The 20,681-nt window shown below is 51.2% G+C and overlaps 1 protein-coding gene across 8 annotated transcripts in view; it reads left to right on the top strand.

The window, feature by feature from the left end:
- Window positions 1-20,681, top strand: part of FHOD3 (formin homology 2 domain containing 3) — a 475,205-nt gene that overhangs the window by 357,956 nt on the left and 96,568 nt on the right. For all 8 annotated transcript variants that reach the window (XM_075533135.1, XM_075533134.1, XM_075533133.1 and 5 more), the window contains 2 exons: window positions 13,987-14,121; window positions 18,382-18,432. In XM_075533135.1, coding sequence (XP_075389250.1) covers window positions 13,987-14,121; window positions 18,382-18,432 — 186 coding nt within the window. The remainder of the gene's footprint in view (window positions 1-13,986; window positions 14,122-18,381; window positions 18,433-20,681) is intronic.

Raw genomic sequence — 20,681 nt, 5'->3', positions numbered from 1 at the left:
ACCTGCTCTGCCCTGTGGGACTGTCCAATCAGCTGGCCTCCGGGCCTCTTCTGAGGGTGCTGGGAGCCTAGCACCTGGCCCCACGAAGGCTGAGGCCTGGTTTCTGCTCACTCTGGGATGGCCTGAAACGCACCATGTGTCTTCGAAACACCCTCCCCAACTTGTCGTCCTTCCTTCCCCAACCCACAGCAGTTTTGAGCTAAAGGACCTAAGATCATATCAGAGGTCACACTAGGGTTAGTGTCACCTTAATTGGGTAACTTCCCCACTGCCTGTGTTCAAGATAAGGATCATGAACTCCTACCTGGTGGGCAGAGTGCCCAGCCCCAATACAATACCCCATCCCACCCCTAACCCTGGGTGGTCCCACCCCTCTTGCCCCTCACAGTTCCCAGGGCCGCCTCATCTCTCCTGATGGCCCAGGCAGAGTCTCTCCTCTCTACCCGATGGTAGGACCCACGGCCCACTGACCCATCCCCTAAGTGGCATTTCATGAGTTATACATCATGGGATGAGCGACACCAACCCCAGTGTCACCGCTGTCTTGGAAGCCCCTCCACCTCATCCACCTGCTACCACCACCACTACTGCCATGACCCCAGGATCAGTTTTGTGTCTCTCTTCTGATAGCGCCAAGGTTGTGGCCCACATAAAGCTCTATCCTCTAGAGATGCCATTGGGTTGCATAGGAGCTGGGGACCCAGGGAAAGTATCGACTGGCTTGGCACCACCTGCGTTTCACCCTGGAGGCCATGGCCACAGAGAGGGCTGGCTCTCTGTGGCAGGTTCACTGTGACAGAGTGCCCCTGCTGGCAGGAGAGAGCACAGGGCAGCAGGGCCCAGTTCCCTGACCATCACCTGAAGACCCTCCTCTAGGGAGGGGACAGGACTCTCCACAGCCATTGCCCCCCTGCCTGCTGCCTCGTGCTAAATTGTCGGGTGGATCTGTTTGTGTGAACTAGGGGTGACGAGATGGTCGATGAGTGAGGAGACGAAGCATAAGGTGTATACACTTAAAAGCTGGTGGCTGTCATGTTGAAGCCAGCTCATGGCGACCCCAAGTAGGTCAGAGCGGAATTGTGCCCAGTAGACATTTCAGATGTTTCAGATTCCTCCAAGACACTTCAGGGGTAGACTTGAGCTTCCTGCCTTCTGGTCAGCTGTTGGGCAGACCCAGGGACCCAGGGACTCCTACATATTAGCTTACATCAGCTAAAGAAAGTGTGCATTGGCTTATAAACAGAGAAACAAACACCCTTGGGGAAAACATCCTGAATCCCATGTGCACCAGGCGAAAGGGCTTACCTCCTTGTGTGGCCACGGTTCCTGTCCCCAGCCACACTGCTGATCAGACAGGAAGGCACTGGTGCTGACTAGTCCCCACCGTCCTCACCAGGAGCCGGCGTGCTCTGTGCTGCTGCATTGAATGTGACTTGCTTGCCTGCTGCTGGTGCCTGATAGCAATCTCCCTACAAACTGTCAGCCTCCTGAAGACGCCAAGCATGATCCTCGTTAGGGGATTGTGTTGCATCCAAAGTGCACAAGAGTGCCATTGAAGCAAGGGTACAGTAGGGGTTGGGTGCCCGAGGGCAGCTCCCGGCATTGACTGAGACTTGGAGCATCAGTCCTCTGGCCTGCTGTTGACTCTGGGTCCTTATGAAGCACTAGATATTTCTCCTCGGGTCTGCCACCTTCTCGCCACCCCTGCTAGCATAACTTACATTCAGAACGGGCGCCGTGTCGGAACTGTCTGCTGTGCTAAAGGTCCTATAGCTTTCTGGAATGGAGCTCAGAGCACGTCCATTCTCTAGCTGGGAAGCCATGGGCCACTTACCATTACTTCTGCGTTCAGCCCAGTCATCCCGGGTGCCCTTCCTGCTCCCCCACCATCAGCCCCCCCCCCCAACCCCATCCTCACTGTCTTCCAGCTGCACAGAGATTCTCGCCATGTGGATGCGAGGCTCTCCGGAGGCCACTTCCTTGGCATTCGATCTTCCTCTGATGATTTCCTTTTCTTCCTCCAGGACCCAAGAAGGTGGCACCTGCCCTTTCACACCCTCTAACCTGTAGGCAGACAGACATTGTGACTTCTTTTTTGGTTCCTATATGTCTACTCCAGTTCTCAGCCCTGTGAACCACGAGGTGTTTATCCACATGGTTCCAAAATGGGATGTACACCCAGTTAGTGGATTTGACGTGGAGCCCTGGTGACATAGTGGGCACATGTTGGGTCGCCAACCGAGAGGTCAGCAGTTCAAAGCCACCAGCTGCTCTGTGGGAGAAAGATGAGGCTTTCTACTCCTGTGAAGAGTTACAGTCTGGGAAACTGACAGTTCTACACTGGAACAGCTCTACCCTGTCCTGTGGGGCCACTAGAAGTCATAGTTGACTCAGTGACAGTCAGACATGGCCCTGACAGCCTAAGGGCACAGACAGGAGAAAAAGAAGCCACTCACAAATAGCCACCAAGTTTCCACCGCAGTAAGAACCGTGAGCAGAGCAGCTGTCGGGAGGGGCCCGTTACAGTGTGTGGCCCGTTTTCTGAGGGACACCTCTGGTCACGGTCTGGGAAACTGAGTCACCAATGCAAATCAGATTGGAATGTGACTTTGTGTTGTTTTCCTGGTCAGGGGAAGGGCACATAGGGGAATCGAGTGAGCCTAGATCTATCTTTAAAACATCAGTGGGAGGAAAATGTGGGCTGCAACCTCAATGCATCAAAGAGAACAGGTCACACAGAGACAGGTGGGCGGGACCTCCATGACTGGGGCCCATTGCCACCCTTCTGGTCTGGAGGTGAAATCGCACCCCCACCCCACCCCACCCCCTTTGGAATGATTAACCATGGAAGATCAGAGGGGTAGCACTTACCCCAGGACGAGGCTCTGAGGGGTAGGACAGGAGGAGGAAGGGGAAAAGGGGACACGGGAAGGAGAAGGGACGTGTGAGGCACACTGAGCAGACTGCAATGGGACACCAATACAAAGGCGGGTGCGTTTGGACAAAACTGGATAAGTATTTCACAGCTTAGGCGCCTGAAGGAGCAAGGGGCTAGAAAAGGATGTATAGAAGACCTACGTGCAAACTTGACTCCTTTCAAAATTTCTCTAGAGCTCCACTTATCAAGGCTTTTTAATCATTGGTGCAAAACGGGTATGCATTGTGGGCTGCAAAGCTGGTGGCCTGGTCTGTAAACCTTCACCTAATTCACAATACAGCGTTTAACAACGAGCACATGCTTGGGAGGATCTGGAGAGCGATGAGACTGGCTTATAGTGCACTTGGTCTTCAGAGAAGCAGCAAGCTCCGCAGGAAGAGTGAGCTGCCCTGAGCAGAGGCTGGGAGGACAGGCCTTGGTCCCAGGCCAGGGAGGCCTGGAAACAGGAGAACCCAGGGGGTGCTGTGGGCGCTCGGTGCTTTGGGTCGTTGCCGGGCGAAGGGTGGAACTGGGAAGCCAAACAGGAGTGGATCTGGAGCTGTGACAGGAGAGGACTGGCCTCCTTAGGGCTGGAGGACTCGCTTGGTCTTGGACAGAAGGGTGGAAAGTAAGAGGGAATAAGCGAGCACTGCCATAAGTCAGGGGTCAGAGCCTGCAGAAGGGCCAGTGGGCAGGCTGAAGCAGGACGACAGCCAGGGCCTGGAGGACTGGCTCCGTGCTTTCCATGTGAGCCAGCACAGTAACGTGAGACTCCACGGGGACCAGGCTGTGCGGCACTCTGCGTGGGCCTGCCATTCCCTCCCAAGGCCAGGACCCTGATCTGCACTGGAGCGGCGTGTGCGAGGCAGGCTGGAGAAGAGAGAGGGAGAGGATGCCCTAACTCCCTGGTCTCTGTCTCTGACAGCAAACATCTCCGGGAGCTGTGGTTGGGGAGCTGGAGACACGCTGGCTCACTGTGTCTTGGGGCCGCCCCAGGCTTGCTCATTCTCTCAGAACTGAGCCACGGCCCTACAGGGGTGAAGCAAAGTGCTTCTGTGTCCAGCTTCGGGTAACAACTTTCTCCCAGCTCAGCCTAACCCAGAGTTACCTCTTCTCTTGTGACCATTAGATCAGCTGACCCTGCTTTCCTACCACGGTGGGAGGATAGTCTCACTGCCCCGCATTAGGCAATCACCACTCTCTTGTTGCTTCCTGTAAGCCTTCAGATTAAACGATTTGCTTCCTGCCCTCACGGCCATCAAGTCGATGCTGACTCTGAGTGACCCTACAGGACAAGGAAACACTGCCCGTGTGGATTTCCAAGACTGTGACTTGTATGGGAGTCGAAAGGTTCAAGGTGCTAAGTGGCAAGTGGGCATGTGCATTGTGGTGGGATCATTGTTATTATACAAGGGGCTACCACCCTGTACAAAAAAAAGTGAAAAAAGCACTGCTAGATGAAGCTTTCACAGTACACGTTTTTCCCGCCAGGCAAGCAGCCTCTTTCTACCTTGGAGCAGCTGGTAGCTTTGAAGTGCTGACCTTGAGGTTAACAGCCCAATGGATAACCCATGACGCCACCAGAGCTGCTCATTATTTGCCGAGGAATTCTTTTTTAAGTTCCAGATAATGTGTGAGCTTCCTCTGACTTCTGGTAATATTTCACCAGCGATTGTCAGGGTATTGCTGAGAGAGCTTGTCTGCAGCTGTCCGCTGATGGCCAAGGCGGCTTTGAACACGTTTGGATTGGGAGAAGCCTGCATGGGGATGGGCTGGAGTCCTCACAGCAGGACTTTTTGACTTTCCCTTGTTTATCCAAGCAGCTGGTTTCTGCATATGGATCCTCTAGTCTACATACCTGTCGAGGTCACTTACTCATTCGTAGCTGTTTTGTGGGCTCCGTGGGGGTTTCCAGGCGTGTGATTGTTATCTGAATGAATGCAGGTTCACTCCTTCCCTCCACTCTGGGTGACCGTTGCTCCCTTTTGTCCTTTGAACCTGCGAGGACCTCGAGCCAGTGTTAAATGAAAGTAGGGAGTGCATTCGTGCTTGCTAGAGTTCTGCTAGATGCTAGCTTTAAAAGGGCTTCTTCACTATTGAGGTGATCACATAATATTTTTCCATCTAGTTAATACAGTGAATTACCTTCAATGATTTTTCTAAACCTTGCATTCCTGAGATGTATCTCACTTAGTCAAAATGGCTTATTCTTTTGTACTATTGGGTTCGATTTCTTAAAATTCTGTCTAGGATGCCTGCACCTATGTTCATGCAGAACATCATTTGTAGTTCTCTTGTTCCTATTTTTAAAAATTCTTTGTCTTGTTTGGGTATCAGAGCCAGCTCCAGAAAGCAAATGATGGAAACACACACATGCACACACACGTATGTACATAAGTATGTTGACCATTCGTGGAGACTTTGTATGGAATTCACTGGTGCTTCCTCCTTAATCATTTCTGGGAACTCACCAGTGACGTGATCTGGGTCTGGAGATTTCATGGTAACAGTCTCAACTACAAATTCCCTTTCATGAATAGGTGCTATGTAATGATATCAAGCCTGATCCCGTTTATTTCTTCGAGGGGTTTTTTTTTTTTTTAGTTTTTCCCTTTGTTTTTCCACTTGAACCTGAGCTGTCAACTTTGCTGGCCTGACTTTGTTTATCATGTTTATGGCAGCAGACTCTTGGGTGATGGCAGTTTTTTATTCTTGATATTGGCCAATTATGTCTCCTTGCTCCCCTGCCCCTACCCCCTTGATCAGTCGGGTTAGAGATTTATCAATGTTGTTGATATTCTTATAGGACCAGTTTTCTATTTCATTTGTTTCCTTGATTTCTGCTCCCATTATATTTCCTTTTCTCTGCTTGCTTTGGCTTAAATATGGTCTCCTTGTTCTGAGTTAGAAGATGGTGTCATTGATTTGAGGCTTTTAAATCTTGAGGTCACTGGTTTGAGGCTTCCTAACACAGGTATTCAGTGTTATGAACTTTCCTCTAAGTATTGCTTTAGTTCATCCTACGAATTGTTCTGTTTGGGTTTGATTTGACTTGTTCAGGAATGCCACGCCTTATAAATTCTACTGTGTTGAGTGATGGTTATTTTTATAGTATCATAACTGTTCCTGAGTTTTCTTCTGAAATGTGATTAACTTGGAAATACTGTGATCTTTGTGAGTCTTGTGTTTTGGGCGTGGTAAGCCTGCCCGGGGTGTTTCAGGTTAGTATTTTCGTATTACCAAGGCGAGAGCCTTCTTAGCGCTCTAACTGATGAGCTCTGAATGATGAGGCTTTCTCAGGGAACCACTTTTCCTGATCTTCGCGGGTGACTCTTTCATGGTTTCAGGTAGTTTTCTCAAATCCACCTGCCGATAGCTATTCAGCTGAATACCTGGGGGAGGCCCTCTGCTGACATAGAGGCCTCTCTCTTATGGCCCCCTTTGTCACTCTGCCCTGCAAACTGTAGCAACACTCACTTCTCCAAACTCCCAGAAGCCTCTTCCCTCCCCAGGGAACTTGCCAGGTTCTGCCTGATTATCCCTTCTCTGCCCCACAGGCTGGAGATGTTCTCTCGGAAAGAGAGCTAGGGTAATACTATCATTTACTTCTGCTATCTCCACAGTCACTTTCCATTAGCTCACATTCTGTTTCCCCTCCTGTCCTGCCCCTCTGCCGGGACAGCCTCACAGCTAAAACACAGGCCCAAGGAGACGCAGACCCCAACCTGGGGGCCGGCCAGCTCCTGCCCTCGGACAGGGGCTAACTGGCTTGGATGCATTTACTTTGCAACTAGCAGGTGTTTGGTTGGCCTTAGAGTCTCTTTGTGAGGCAGGTGGGTGGGAAAAGAAAAACGAATTCTCTTTGGTTCCACATGCCCTTTTATAATGGAACGGAAGTCAGTGCCGCGCTCTGGGCAGGCGTGGGCTCAGCGACTCTCTTGCCTATGGTTTGAAGTTCTCAGACTCCAACGGATCAACAACCACCACCCACCCAAAAGAACCCCTATTACCATGGGGTCAATTCCTACCCTGGGACGGGGCAGAACGGCCTCAGAGGGTTCCCAAGGCTGTGGTCTTTCTGGGGAGCAGAGCGCCATATCTTTCTCCCAGGGAGTGAGTCTCTGGTGGGTTCAAACTACTGACCCTTTCAGGCCACAGCTGAGTTCTGAACCACCGTGCCTCCAGGGCTTAACTGAAAAAGCTGGAGACACATCTCTGCAGAGACGAAGACTTCCTGGGAAGACAGGCGTGGAGCTGCTGGAGGCATGTGCCCTGGAGGGCGAATGAATGAGTTAAGATGCCATGCCGGTTAAGGTGTCAGGTAACCAACCACTCCTGCCAAGAGAAAGCAGGTTCGCTACGCGCCACACGGCCGCACACACGGCTTCCGGATGGACTACTGACGGCCGCACCGTAGCTCTGCGCCCGTCAGTGCTTGCTTCCAAACCACTGGACTTGAAAGTCAATGTCATTTTTAGTGGGGTTTCGGTACCAACACTGTTGTTTGTTGACCTGCACGGCCTCTCTCCTGTATCTTGGGTGCCCTTGGGCTGAGGTTCCTCCCAGCTGTAAGACACCCTGTGACATACCTGGGTGCATGTCAGCACACTGAGTTGTCAGGGAGGGGACAGGCCACCTGCACATGCAGAAAGGCAGACTGGGCAATAGTGTCCCACCTGCTACCCCTCAGTTCCCGGCTTCCCCCACTCTCCCACCAGAGGTCAGGTGGGCAGCCAGCTGGGTGTCATGGGCAGGGAGAGTTTCTCGGTCTTCCCACCGAGGCTCGAGTGCTCACATGTCTTGGTCTCTCCCCCGGGGGCATGCTCCCCATTGGTCCCTCTGCATCTGGCTGCCGCCATGATCCTCCCTCTACATGCTCAGTGTCATTTTTCCTCGGCCTAGAACTTGAGCTCCCCCTCTCAGCTGGCTTCCCAGAGCTTAGGCTCGAACGAGGCCACCAAGACCCTATTCCCCTAGAGACCTCTTGCCCTCTGCTCCTCCCAGCACCCCATGCTCTCCCCACAAGTCAGTTCAAAGTCCTGGGCGCATGGCAAAGGGGAGCTCAGCCTTCTGCCATGGGGCCTCACGGGCCGATGGACAGGGGCCCACGGTGCATTCGGTCTTATGCACCCTCTGTGCACATCATCCACGTATGTTTTCCCTTAGAGGAGGGGTGGGGGAGAAGTGCCAAGACCAGCATGTGCCGAAGACATTGGCTTATTCCTCAGGCGGCTGGCGAGGCCCTTCCGTGAGTCAGAAATGAAGAAGCTGAGACCCAGCAATAGGCTGCCAAGAGAGACAGATGCTGCTGAGCTGAGACGTTATGCAGACACGTGGGACAAGGACTACCAGGATCGACACAGCGGCTGCAACCACGGGCTCACGCATAGCAACAACTGCAGGGAGGGCGCAGGGCCGGGCGGTGTTCCGTTCTCTTGTGCACAAGGTTGCTATGGGTCGGAACCGACCCGATGGCACCCAGCAACAAGTGTCCGTGGGGAGAGGAAGAAAAGCAGGAGGAGGAAGGTCAAACTGAGTCAGATGGGCCTGCTTTAAAGCCCTGCCCAGCTAAGCCCAACTTCTCCGAGCTTCAGTCTCCTCACCTCTAACGTGGAGAGAGTGATCGAACCTCATACAAGGGGGGGTGTGGACCAACAGCCATGATGGAGCAACAGAATGTGGCACAGCCATGCAGTGGAATGAATAGCCCGCAGCCACAAATAAACCCAGAGTCTTCAGATGCGCTACCATGTGAAAGCCTTAGGCAGTGTGAGGTCAGTCGGGCACATGAGGACTGAGCCTGTATGAGCCTGCTCTCAGGAAATATCTGAGAGGGGTGAGCATTCATCCGTGGGAGAGAAAACGGTGGGTTACGGCTCACTGGGTCCTGTATTCATGGACAGTTCAGAACCACATCTGGAAATAGCGGGGAATGGCATGATGGCGCTGGATTGGATACTGGGAAAGGATTAACATAGTGTGCTAGTCCGGGTAGACTAGAGAAACAAATTGATAGACACTCGTGTATTAGAAAGAGCTTTATATTCAAGAGCAATTGAGTATTGAGAAAACATCCCAGCCTGGTCCAGAGCAAGTCCATAAGTTCGATATTGGCCCATATGACCGATATCAATCTACAAAGCCCTCTTCAGACTCACAAAACACATGAAACGATGCTAAATGCAAGAAGATGACAGGCCAGTGGGTGGAAGGTCTTGTGGATCCAGTGGCAGTGTGAGCATGTCAGTGTTGGCAGGGATCTCCATGTGGCTCACCCACCTCCCAGGACTCTGGTTATATCAGTGTAGCTCCATCACACTCGTCGTCAGTAATGTCTCCCAGGGAGTGAGTGTGTATTCCACCTCCAGCAAACTATTTATCTTCTTAGTGCCTCCAAATGAGGTCGTCAAGCTGCGACCTAGTTGACAGGCTAAACTCTTAAGTCTCAAAATGACAACAGATCGTGTAACTACCACACATAATAAATGTCGTATTGACCACAGTAATGAAACTCGCTGCCACCTGAGTCAGTTCCGAGGTTTCCAAGGCTGTAAACCTGCTTTAGGGGAGCAGTTAGCAGTTCAAATCTTACCGAGAGCCTTCTGGGGTTGTATGCAGTTACCTGGCCCAGCAGGTGGGAGGGTGGGGAGTGTGATCAGCGACACAAGGACTCCCTTCACCTCAGGAACACAGTGTATCAAAAGGGACCATGACCCCCACCGGATCGTGTTCTGAGTGTGGCCGGCCATACATACTGCAGGAAAATACACTTTCTCTTCCAGATGTTCCGGTTAGGGAGGCTTTACCCAGGAGGGATTTCTGGGCCCGACCCCTGCAGGGCCTGATACTGCAAAGATTAAGCACTGTGACTTCTTCCTTCAGTCCATGTATCATCCACTCCCCTGCAGAAATCTCGGCCCCTGCCCCCGGCTTTCCTAGGTGGCTTCCCACAGCTGTGGCTGCTACAGTGTAACCCTGGGTGATGTCACCGTCCCGAGTGTCTTCTGGGCTAGCACACATCCTGATCACTGACCCAACCAGTAGTCATGATGAGAAGATTCAGATAAACCTGCCCATCTTCCCCCACTCCAGTAGTCCCTTGATGCTCCTAGGAATAGCTGATATCCCCCTCCAGATGTCAGGAGCCTCAGGGAATCCGCTCAGGCCACCGTCTGCAGATCGTAAACTCCCAGCATAAAGTGGGGGCTACTGAGCACCTGTTAGGGTCCCAGCTGTTCTAAGCGTTTTCACGACTGTGTGCCCCATCTAAGCCTTACAACATCTCTTGAGTGGGCACTATGATTATCTCTACTTTTTCAGGCAAGAAAACAGGCTCAGAGAGGGCAAGTGACTGCCCACACTAGGGTTTTCTCATCCCAACCCTGTGCTCAGTTTATTGCACTGCAGTTGCTCCTCCGACCTGTGGAGCTCGACGTCGACCCAGCTACCAACCACTGCCGGCACTATCCGAGAGAGCCCGATGGGAAAGGCTGAAACCTTAAAGACGCCTTCACAAAGGGAGAGGGCTTTCCATGCTGTCTTGAATTGCGGGCCTTTTACCAAATGATGGTTTGGCGATCCCCTTGGTATGATTTGCATGCTGTATTACATCCATTTCCAGAAACAGGATGCATAAGACCAGGGTAGATAAGCAGCCACCCCACCACTGTGAGCCTGTCCAAGTAGCATGGTGACCCTAAGAAATGGATGACTGGTATACTCTCTTGTTTCCAATCTGACCAAAATGGCTTACATGCCTCCAAGACCCAAAAGCTCTTGGGGGCCTAGGGACCTTTACTTCTCCCTCTCCTGATGAGGCCTCAAAAAACGGGTCTGAAATAGCTGGCGGAACTTTGCTTCAGGAAAAGAGGAACCATTTCTTACTGCTTTCCCACGGGAGCTGACTGTGCACCCAACGTGTTAAAGAAAGCACCTCGGCAGGCAGGTTGTTACTGCCCCTGCTGCTGTGTCCTGGTGTGCCAGGATAAACTTCCCCTCGACGTCCTGGCACAAAGGAAGATGAGCTCCGGGGTCTTACAGGGGGACTCAGGAAGCTGGGACAATGTGCACTGGATTCAATCAGGCAATCTCAAGCTCTCGCGATGGCAATGGTCTTCCTTTCCGACAAGGAAATGATGTTAACATATAACATGTTTCGATGGAGACCTGTTAGATTTCTGGAGTGGGAGCAAATTCATGCAGAACACACGTTGTGTGATCCCAGTGGGTTTCTCTGAAGGACAAGACAAGTTTCAGGTGTTACAGTCTGAAACGGTTCACAACTGGGCACGAGCAACCACGTGGAAAAGAGCACCTACGCACGTGGAACGTGGGGTGGGGGGGTCTGGAGGTCTAGAAGTCTAAGAACCCTAGAGGTAAGGAGCATGTGGGCCCAGAGGCTGTGGGCCCCGAGTAAGTCCGGAGTGGGCACATGTGCGCCCTCATTGGGGAGGGAGACCCCCTCTCCACCTGCCTCTGACCAGGAGCAAGGTAAGAGAGAGCAGCCTTCCCACAGTCAGGATATTTCCAGCGTCTGGCTGGGGAGGCATGGTTGATGGTATTGGTTGGCCCCTTTGGCCAAGTTAAGCCCACCTGGGTGATGTCATGAGCCTGGGCCTAGTTTGGGGCACCCAGTTGTACCTCCCCTGGCTTGGGGGCTTGAGTATGAGCATTCTCAGTTTGGGGTCTTCATAGGTGTCTAATGGTTGCCTGATGTCTTTCCAACCTCCTCTGTGGGGGCCTTTGCAGGTATGGGAGGGACAACCCCCTCCCTAAGCTAGCGACCTCCCAGACCCAGTGATACAGCCAACTTCTCACCCCAGTGGAGCACGGGGTGGCTTGTAGAATGGGGGCATCCAATGAATGTCATTACTGTGTGCCCTGTCTATCTCGCCACAGGTGGAAAATAGGGCCTCCGCATTAGGTATGAAAGCCATTTAAAGATAACTTATGGTATGACTGTAGAATATTCCATTCTCTCTCTCCACGGGGCTCATAACTGGTCTGTTGCTGGTCCTTTGAAAAACAACAGCAACAGCCTTTTTCTCTCTCAGTGGGAATGTCGAGAAGCCGCAGCGTGGAGGAGCGGCGAGGGCAGCAGGCCAGCCCTGCCCTTTCCCCTCCACACAGCTGACCACCCGCCAGTCATCCAGGGGGCAGTTTGCATGCACCGCCTGGTGCTGGCCTTTGTACAGGCTGGGTGCTCTGGGACACCTCTTGACACACAATGAAAACTCCTCCCACCAAGGGAAAGGTCTCACGCCAAAGAAGCAAACTTTAAAGGCTATGTGGGTGAGGGTGGGGAGGAGAGTAAAGAAAATAATTGAAGATAGGGCCACATATGGGGCCTTCTGGGAGTACTACTGTTAGTACTCTGTTTCACAACCTGGGTGGTGGTGACCTGGGAATTCCTTTCTGAAAATGAGTAGCGCTGTGTAATTCTCCCTATGCAGATGGTATGGGGGAGGGCGGGGAAAGGAAAACGGAGAGTTCCTTTTTTCCAAAGCTATGCATTTAATTTTTGTTTTCAAAACAACTTTATCACCTTCAAAGTACTCTCCATCACACTTAATACATTTGTCAAATCTGCGCTCCCATTCTTGGAAACACTTTTCAAACTCATCTGTTTAGATGGCACCTCCCTTGGTTTTTCCCTTACCCTCTTCTACGTCGTCACATCGCTGTCCTTTCACGTCCTCTGCATTCTCAGAAACAAAAAGAAATAACTCAGAGAGAGTTCAGGTGAGTAAGGTGTGTGGGACAAGAGAGGCATGCTGTTTTTTGCCAAAAACTGGCACACTGAGATGGCTGCGTGAGCAGGTGCATTGTCCTGGAGGCCAAACCAGTCCCCCGTCTGCCACAAACCAGGCCTTTTTTGTTGTACACTGTTATGCAATCTTTTCAGAACCTCAAAATAGAAAGTTTGATTAACAGTCTGACCTGGTCAAATGAACTCCAAATGCACTACAAGTTGACATTTTCGTCTGTTCAGGAAGTTGACAGACATCTAGAATGATGTTTGTCAATAATCGACATTTCACCTTTTGTTGAGACAAGAAACCACAATGCACTTGCGTTTTTCCTCTAGTCCTGGTAAGCTGTGTTCAACATCACAACAATTTCTGCGGCACTTTTCCCAGAGCAGGAAACAAAATTTCACAGTCGCACGCTGTTCTCTTAAATGAGGCTCGAATGAATCTGCTTTCACAAAAACATTCACTGTGACCAGAGAGAACCTTCCCAGGTGACGCCACTGGTGCACCGACTCAGAGCGAATTGCTGGATGCTCATTTGTTGGGAAAAACTTGTATTATGAAAACTCCACCCAGTGGAGCTGTTTTCCGTTTTTCTGTGGGTACCCCATTGTATGCCACAATAAAAATCAAAACCTGGTACATAGATTATCACGGGATTTCTGAGTCTGAAATGAACTCTTGCTCAAAGAGAACTTGGGCAGTGCAAAAACAGAGAAAAGCAGCCGCCCTGTGGCAATGTACGCCAATGGAGAGCTGTCCTGCTTATTAATAGCAAGAAGAGCTGAAAATGAGCTAGAACCAGGCAAAAATTATGAAAATTTTCCAATTCAGCAGATTTCATTCTCACCTCTCATGCCAATACCTCGTTCACAGTGACCTGTCATTTTGAGGGTATAATAAGACATTGGTGCGTTGTGAAGCATCTGCTTTAGTAAAACCACTTCAGGTCAGAAGTTGATCCCAGCTCATCAAAGTCAGGCCTTTAACATATGGATAACGTGTATTCACGTTTTATGCACATTTCTAGACCGCTCTGGGTCATAATAGCCCCTACTCTGGAAGACTGCAGATGCCAAGCACATGGCAATGCACGTTCTGTACTAACCACCTTGCTGTCTGCCCTCCATGCAGCCGGTTACCTGTCTCCACTTACAGACGAAGATCCTGAAACATAAGGCCCGTGGCGCTCTGTACTTTCCCAGGAGAGCCACCTGGCAGCCAGCAGACTCTTGGTTCTAACCAAGGTCTGGTCGATTCAAACTTCACGGGCCCGTTACCAGCCAAGGAACTAAGCATAACTCCTTCTGTCCGCAGGTCGCCGGCGAGTGGTCTCCTCGGCTCATCCTTTAGGCAACACCAAGAGTCGCTGGCGGCAGAGAGAGAGAGGCGGCGGCAGGAGCGAGAAGAGAGGCTGCAGAGAATAGAACGGGAGGAGAGAAACAAATTCAGGTGGGAAAGATCCAGGAATTGAGAATTAAAGTACGCGCCCCAGGATGGTATGTGATCGCTGATGCCATTCACGGGTTAGGAAGTCAGGCTTCCGATTGGATCTACATCTTCAAAGGGGAGCAAGACTTACCTGGAACTACATTGCAGGTCTGTTGCACGGCGGCCCTTCCTGCTCCAGCCATGCGGCAGGAAGCAGGCCAGTCAGCCAAACACAATTAGTGGCTTGGATGTTCTTTGGCCCACGTGTGTCTGAAGCAGTCTTCCCTAGGCCTTCCTGAAGACAGAGAGCCTAATTGCCTTAACCTAATTTGCCATTTCCATCTAAAGCTTCTCATGTTTTATTCATGTTGGAGCAGATGCCCCAAAGAAAAGGCTGTTTCTTTTTCTGGTCCCTATCACAGAGTAGTCTTCTTTCCTTTCTTAAAAAAATAAAAATGAAATATAAGAAAAAGTGGACAATTGGACGTCCCATTACAGAAGGGTCCCAAGGAGGAGACGAGCCAGTCAGGGTGCAGTGTAGCACCGATGAAACATACAACTTTCCTCTAGTTCTTTAATGCTTCCTCCTCCACCATCTATCATGACCCCAATTCTACCTTACAAATCCGGCTAGACCAGAGCATGTACACAGGTACAGCTAAGAGCTGGAAACACAGGGAATCCAGGGCAGATAACCCCTCAGGACCAATAAAGAGAGTAGAGATACCAGAAGAGGAAGGGGAAGGTGGGGGGAGATAGGGGTAACCGATCACAATGATCTACATATAACCCTCTCCCTGGGGGACGAACACCAGAAAAGTGGGTCAGTGTAAGACATGAAAAATAATAAGAATTTATAAATTATAAAGGTGCATGAGGGAGGGGAGGTGGGGAAGGGAGGGGGAAATGAGGAGCTGATGCCAAGGGCTCAAGTAGAAAGAAAATGTTTTGAATATGACAATGGCAACATAGGTACAAATGTGCTTGACACAGTGGATGGATGTATGGATTATGATAAGAGCTGCAAGAGCCCCAATAAAATGATTTTTTAAAAGAATATAAATATTAGTTAAATGAGAATTTTAAATGCCAGAGTGTTGCTCCCCGACAGCCCATTGTCCCCTGATCTCCACAATATCTGTGTGGCAACGGCTCATGCTCCGGAGAGCAGCCACTTTAGGTTCCATGTGTTGAACCTCTGACCCTTGCCGAGTATCCTCAGGGTCTGCTGCAGCCAGGACATTTGTTCTCCCCATCCTCTCCGTCAGCCTCCCTCCATCCCTGTGCCCCAGCCACATGCTGAACTGGGCTTCATGGACCGTGGAACGCTCAAGTCTTTCCGATTCGTCCTTTTCTCCGCCTCTTCCAGAACCCCCTCTCCTATCCCCTTGTCTGCTCTTTCCTGTCGTCTCACCCTTCCTCCTCCATAGCAGCCACATTCTTTCTGTTTTCAGCCCTATCGCCCTGGGACCAAAGACACGCCAACCACTGTCATCAAGACAATTCCAACACCTGGCGATGGCCCGTTCCATTTGGCTGTCCAATAAGGTTCCCACTGACTCCTCCGATTTAAATCTACCAGGAACGGAGAGCAGGGCTACGCAGATGCAGAGAACCGCTAACGTGGACGTTTGTTCTCTCAGTAGCCACCCGGATTCTGTGGCACTGTAGAAATGATCGAATCATGGGCAGAGTTAGTAACCGCTGTAACCAGGATGCACTTATTCTACGTGAAAGCAAATGCCTGGAGGATGTGGGCAGAATGCTGGTTCTCTCGCGGCTACAGGTGAGGGAGCTGCACCAATGCCCATCAGTCGTCAGACTTCACTGAGCTCTTCTGAAGTTGGGACAGTTTGGGAAAGACTGATTGATAAAATCCAAAACAAAAAACAAAAAAACCCACGGCCATTGAGTCGATTCTAACTCATGGCCACCGGGTAGAACTGCGCCTGAGAGTTACCAAGACTGGAGCTGTATACGGGAGTAAAAAGCTTCATTTTTCTCCCAAGGAGCAGCTGGTGGTTTCGAACTGCTGATCTCCAGGTTAGCAACGGGCACGTAACCATGGTGCCCCAGGGCTTCCTATAAAACCACAAGGATGGGATAGCTGCTTCTAGATTCGTGGCTTTCTGGGAGATCTTGCCATGAAGTAGCAGCATGGATTCTGATGGGTGGGCAATCCAGAGACTGCAGCCCACACGGCGAGTTTGTTTATGGGGCATCTCACAGGGGGCGGGGCAAGACAGGAATCAAAGTGGAATCTGCACTGGTGCGCCCAGGGCTGAGCAATGTGCCAGGGACACTTCTCCTTACTTCTGTGTGTAACCCACTTCTCCTGCACCCCAGCTCCAGGAGGGAGCTGTTCGCATGACCCCGTTTTATAGAAAATGAAGCCAGAAGGTCAAGGAACGTGCCCCGGGCGGCAGTCACAGGTGGCAGAGTGAAGGCTAGGCCCAGGCAGCTTGTCGTCAGAGCCCGGGCTTGTAGCCGTTCATCACTTGCTCGTGGTCCCCGGTGTGCTTTATTTGCCATTTACAAATAAAATGACTGGTAAATGGCCCTTGTCTGGGAAGGGATGCTGCTCATCAGGACAGGCCATAAGCACCTCTTTGGCCATGCTGACTCCTGGACCATGCTGCAAGCCAGGGTGTGGACGCAAAGAAATTCAAGCAGAAAGCAGGGCAAGATTTGTAAATTAAAAAAAATAATAACTCACTACCACCGAGCTGCTTCTGAGTCATGCCAGTCATATAGGACAGGGGAGAATTTGCTCCTGTGGGTTTCTGAGTGTGTAACTCTCTACAGGAGGGAGAGAAAGCCTCGTCTCGCTGCCGAGGAGAGGCTGGTGGTTTTTGAACTGCTGACTCTGTGATGAGCAGCCCATTTATAACATTGTTCGTTTATAAAATATTTCCTGAAATGACCCAACTGGCTAGGCCTTCAGTTCCTGAAATTAGACAAACGTCTGACAGGCCATTTCAGTGTTTCAAGTTGTTCATCTGTGGCTTATTTACTAGGTTTGTCATACTGTGGTGGCTTACATGTAGCTAGGATTCTGTAAACCGTGCCACTGGTGTTTATCTACCCAGCAGGGTCACTCAGGGCAGGCAGGTTTCAGCAGACCTTCCAGATTCAGACAGAGTAGGAAAAAGAATTGGAGAACATGTTAGGCAGCTAGAGCTGTATAAATACCATTGGAACATTGTCTGATCATAGTGCTGGGCACTGAAAACCTCAAAAGGCTTCCAAGGCAGAGCTGCCTCCTCAAAGTGAAGTTGCCCTCAATGATGTGGATGGAGCCAAGCTGTGGGGACCGTCACTCGCTGATAAACCATACTTCAGAATAAGAGGAAAGAGTTCATTAATAATTGGAAGAGAACATGTGCTGTAAAAAGTAAGAATCAAGAAAGAGTCATCAAAAATGAAATTATACACCTTTTGATCCATGACCTAGGCCTTAGTGACCTGTGAGGGACAAGGTCTTGGCCCTTTTGCATCAGCGATACCTGCAACACTGGGCTCAAACACAAGAAAGGATTGCAAGGATGGCACAGGGCGAGGGTGGCAGTGCTTCGCTCTGTCGTGCATAATAAGGTCACTGTGCGTCAAAACCGACTCAGCAACACCTGGTGACACGCTCACCTTTCTTGTGCATTTTGCCCTGAACTTTTTCCCTTGTCTTGTTATGCTGTGGAATATGGCCTTTAGCTTCCTGGGCGACAGGAACGTGTTTCTAGTCATGAAGACAGATGTTTACGAATAACAAACCCACCCAAGTCTTCCTGCCGCTTCTGCCTCCCCACCTCACTTCCCTTCGTATCTCGGACCCGCCGCCCTTCACATCCAGCCCCCGAGCAGCACAGGCCAGAAGGCCTATTCTGATGTTGGCATTCTTCAGGGAAATGCCCGGTCCAAGGAGAGGAGCCTGACCACTCAGCTTTCCATCTGAGATTCAGCAGTAACAGAAAAATAATATGCTATGGTTGAACAGAGCCGGGCAACTGGGTGCAGACCAAAGCAACTGCGCAAACCAAGAGTGTGTAGGGACCACTGCACCGATCCAAGGCTGGCAGGCCTGGGGGTGGAGGCCGAGCAGACCATCCTGGGCTGGAAAGTCTGTTGTCTTTGGCACCGCAGACTTTAGCCTTGGTCTTTCACCATGTGCCCTTGCAGCGATGGCAAGCTTCTGTGGTAGATGTAAGTTGTTTCTTGGCTACGTTCTACCCAACTAATGATACTCTTTCCCCTCCCTGTGTTGTTTCCCCCGTGTCCATCCATCAGCCGGGAGTATTTAGACAAGCGAGAAGAGCAGAGACAAGCACGAGAAGAAAGGTTTGTGCCCCTCTGTTTTCATTTTCTCTCCTTTGCTCACCAAATGGCACGTGACTTTGTATTCCTACCCAAGCCTGGCATGGAGAGACTGTATTAATTAAACACAACAGCTCCCCCCTCGGACACCTGAGACCTTGGGTAACTGGCATTTTGCAGAGTAAGACATCCTGGTTGCTTTGCTTTTTGTCAAACTGTCCCAGGAGAGCACAGTTTTATCGTGCTTTGGTGTGGCACGTGTGAGTCCCTGCTCCCAGATCTCTTCTGGAAGTTTGCATGTGGCTGTTAGCAACCCTTGCATCAGCCACCCCTGGGCACGGTGGGGCCTGGCTATTGTGATCCACAGCATTTTCATAGGCCGACTTTGGGGGAGTAGGTCTTTAGGCCCCTCTGATAGATGGTGTGCTTGCTAAACCCGTACCCCGACCACGTCTGAGGCTGGGCTGGGCGTCCCTGCCACGTGCCTCCAAGGCCGCTTGTCCCACCTCCCTTCAGCTGCCACCTGAGCACACCCTCGGGGCTGGATGCCAGCAGAGTGCCAGGCATAGGCATGAGCCTGGCACTCGCCGGGCCCCACCCACCACCTCCCCACCTGTACCCAGTTCCTGTTCGTTCGGAAGAAACCATTCCTTGGCATCCACAGTGCCCACCGCAGGGCTTGGGATATGGTGGTAATCAGGAAAGGGATGTGAAATCGCTCAATAAATAACAGCCAGTTGTTTTATTTATTTAAAATGGCCTTGCCGCAGTCGCTTCTATGGCAATGTGGTCTGAATCCCCATAGGAGACTCAGCGTTAGTGCTTTCATTGTGTGACCGTACAGTATGTGTGTGTGCGTGTGCGTGTGCGTGTGTGTGTGCGGTGATTGGTGTAGGTAAGCAAAGGAAACATTGGAGAGTTACCCAGCAAAAGGTAAGTTTTTGCCCGCAAGCACTAGGCAACCTGCAGTTGCTCCCTCTACCACTAGATGGGGTTACTGCTTGGAGAGAGGGGGAAAAGCTGATTTTTTGTTTGGTTTAATATGTGGGCGCTAGCTGCGAATCTCTGGACCAGGCCAATGAAAAGTGAAATGGTGCTATTTTTTTTCTTCCTTAGGCAAGAGCAACCAAATAGGGCAGTCTGTGGGCAGCGCTGCTACTGCCTGGGTTCAATTAAAAGCTTGCTCGTCGGCGGTACAAGGGAAGGCGATGGATGGTGTTGCTCTTGTTGCCGTCCTCATCACCCATGGTGGCCAGCAGGTGGGAGGGGGGCAGGCAGGTGAAGAAGCTGTCATGTCACTAATTAGTACCTGTGTTTGTTCTTGAGTTGAGAAGGGTAGACTGCTTTTTCTGAGTATCCTGTTGACTTTGTGCCCAGGCTTAATGGAAATAGCTTTATATTTCCTTAGAGCCTGAATTTCTTTGAACTTTTGACAAGTGAACGATCAGGTTATACCTGCGTGGAGCTGCTGTGGCTGGGACACCCCTGGGGAGCTGGGTGCTGGGTGCTGGGGCTGTTCTGAGCTGGCTCAGATGATCACAAGGTGCTACCCACCTTTAGAAGCCCAAGTCATCTGGGTATAATTTATTGCTTTATTTCCCAGCGCTCCCCCAGTCCACCTGTAAAGAGTGCGATGAGTTTGCCGCACCTTGCCTTTTCTTCTGTCCACAGGCCTGGCCCCCAGCCCCTGTGGCCTCGGCCGTCCTCGCTGGTGCAGGGCAGGCATGATCGAGGCGATCCTTCCCTTGCTGCTCACCTTACTGTGGGTGCAGAAGTTTGGGGGGAAAGCCAAGGGTTCATCTTTGGTGTGGACCACCTTCTTTCCCTGGTTGGCTCGTTCTTGAATGACCTTGTCTGGAAGGCTGTTGGGGGTTCCCAGTAAGCCAGGAACATTTCCAGTAAGCTCCCAGTAAGTCAAAGCAGATTTCCAGCTCAACCAGGATTAGTGAATGGGTGGGAAGATGTATTAGAGATCAGAGGTGGAAAGGGGCCCAGGGGTCAGGGAGAGAGGGCTCCGTCCATTCATTCTGCCAGCCAGCACTGGGCGTGTGTGCTGGGCCTTGTGTCTCTTGCTTTGGATTCAAAAGACTGAGTCACAGCAGGGTCGTCACAGCAGAGGGCCTGGGGTGGGCCTCCTGCACCCCTAGCAAGGAGAACCATTGTGCTTCTTTGGGACCGAATGACCATCTAAGCTCACGCTGTGATTCCGCTTGAGTCCACTGAAGGCCGTAGCAGCAGGTGGGAGGAAAGAGGGAGATCCAGGCAGGTGGGGA

This window comes from Tenrec ecaudatus, chromosome 15 (assembly GCF_050624435.1).
Source record: "Tenrec ecaudatus isolate mTenEca1 chromosome 15, mTenEca1.hap1, whole genome shotgun sequence".
In the NCBI taxonomy this organism is placed as follows: Eukaryota; Metazoa; Chordata; class Mammalia; order Afrosoricida; family Tenrecidae; genus Tenrec; species Tenrec ecaudatus.
This window is presented reverse-complemented; position numbering and strand designations above follow the sequence as displayed.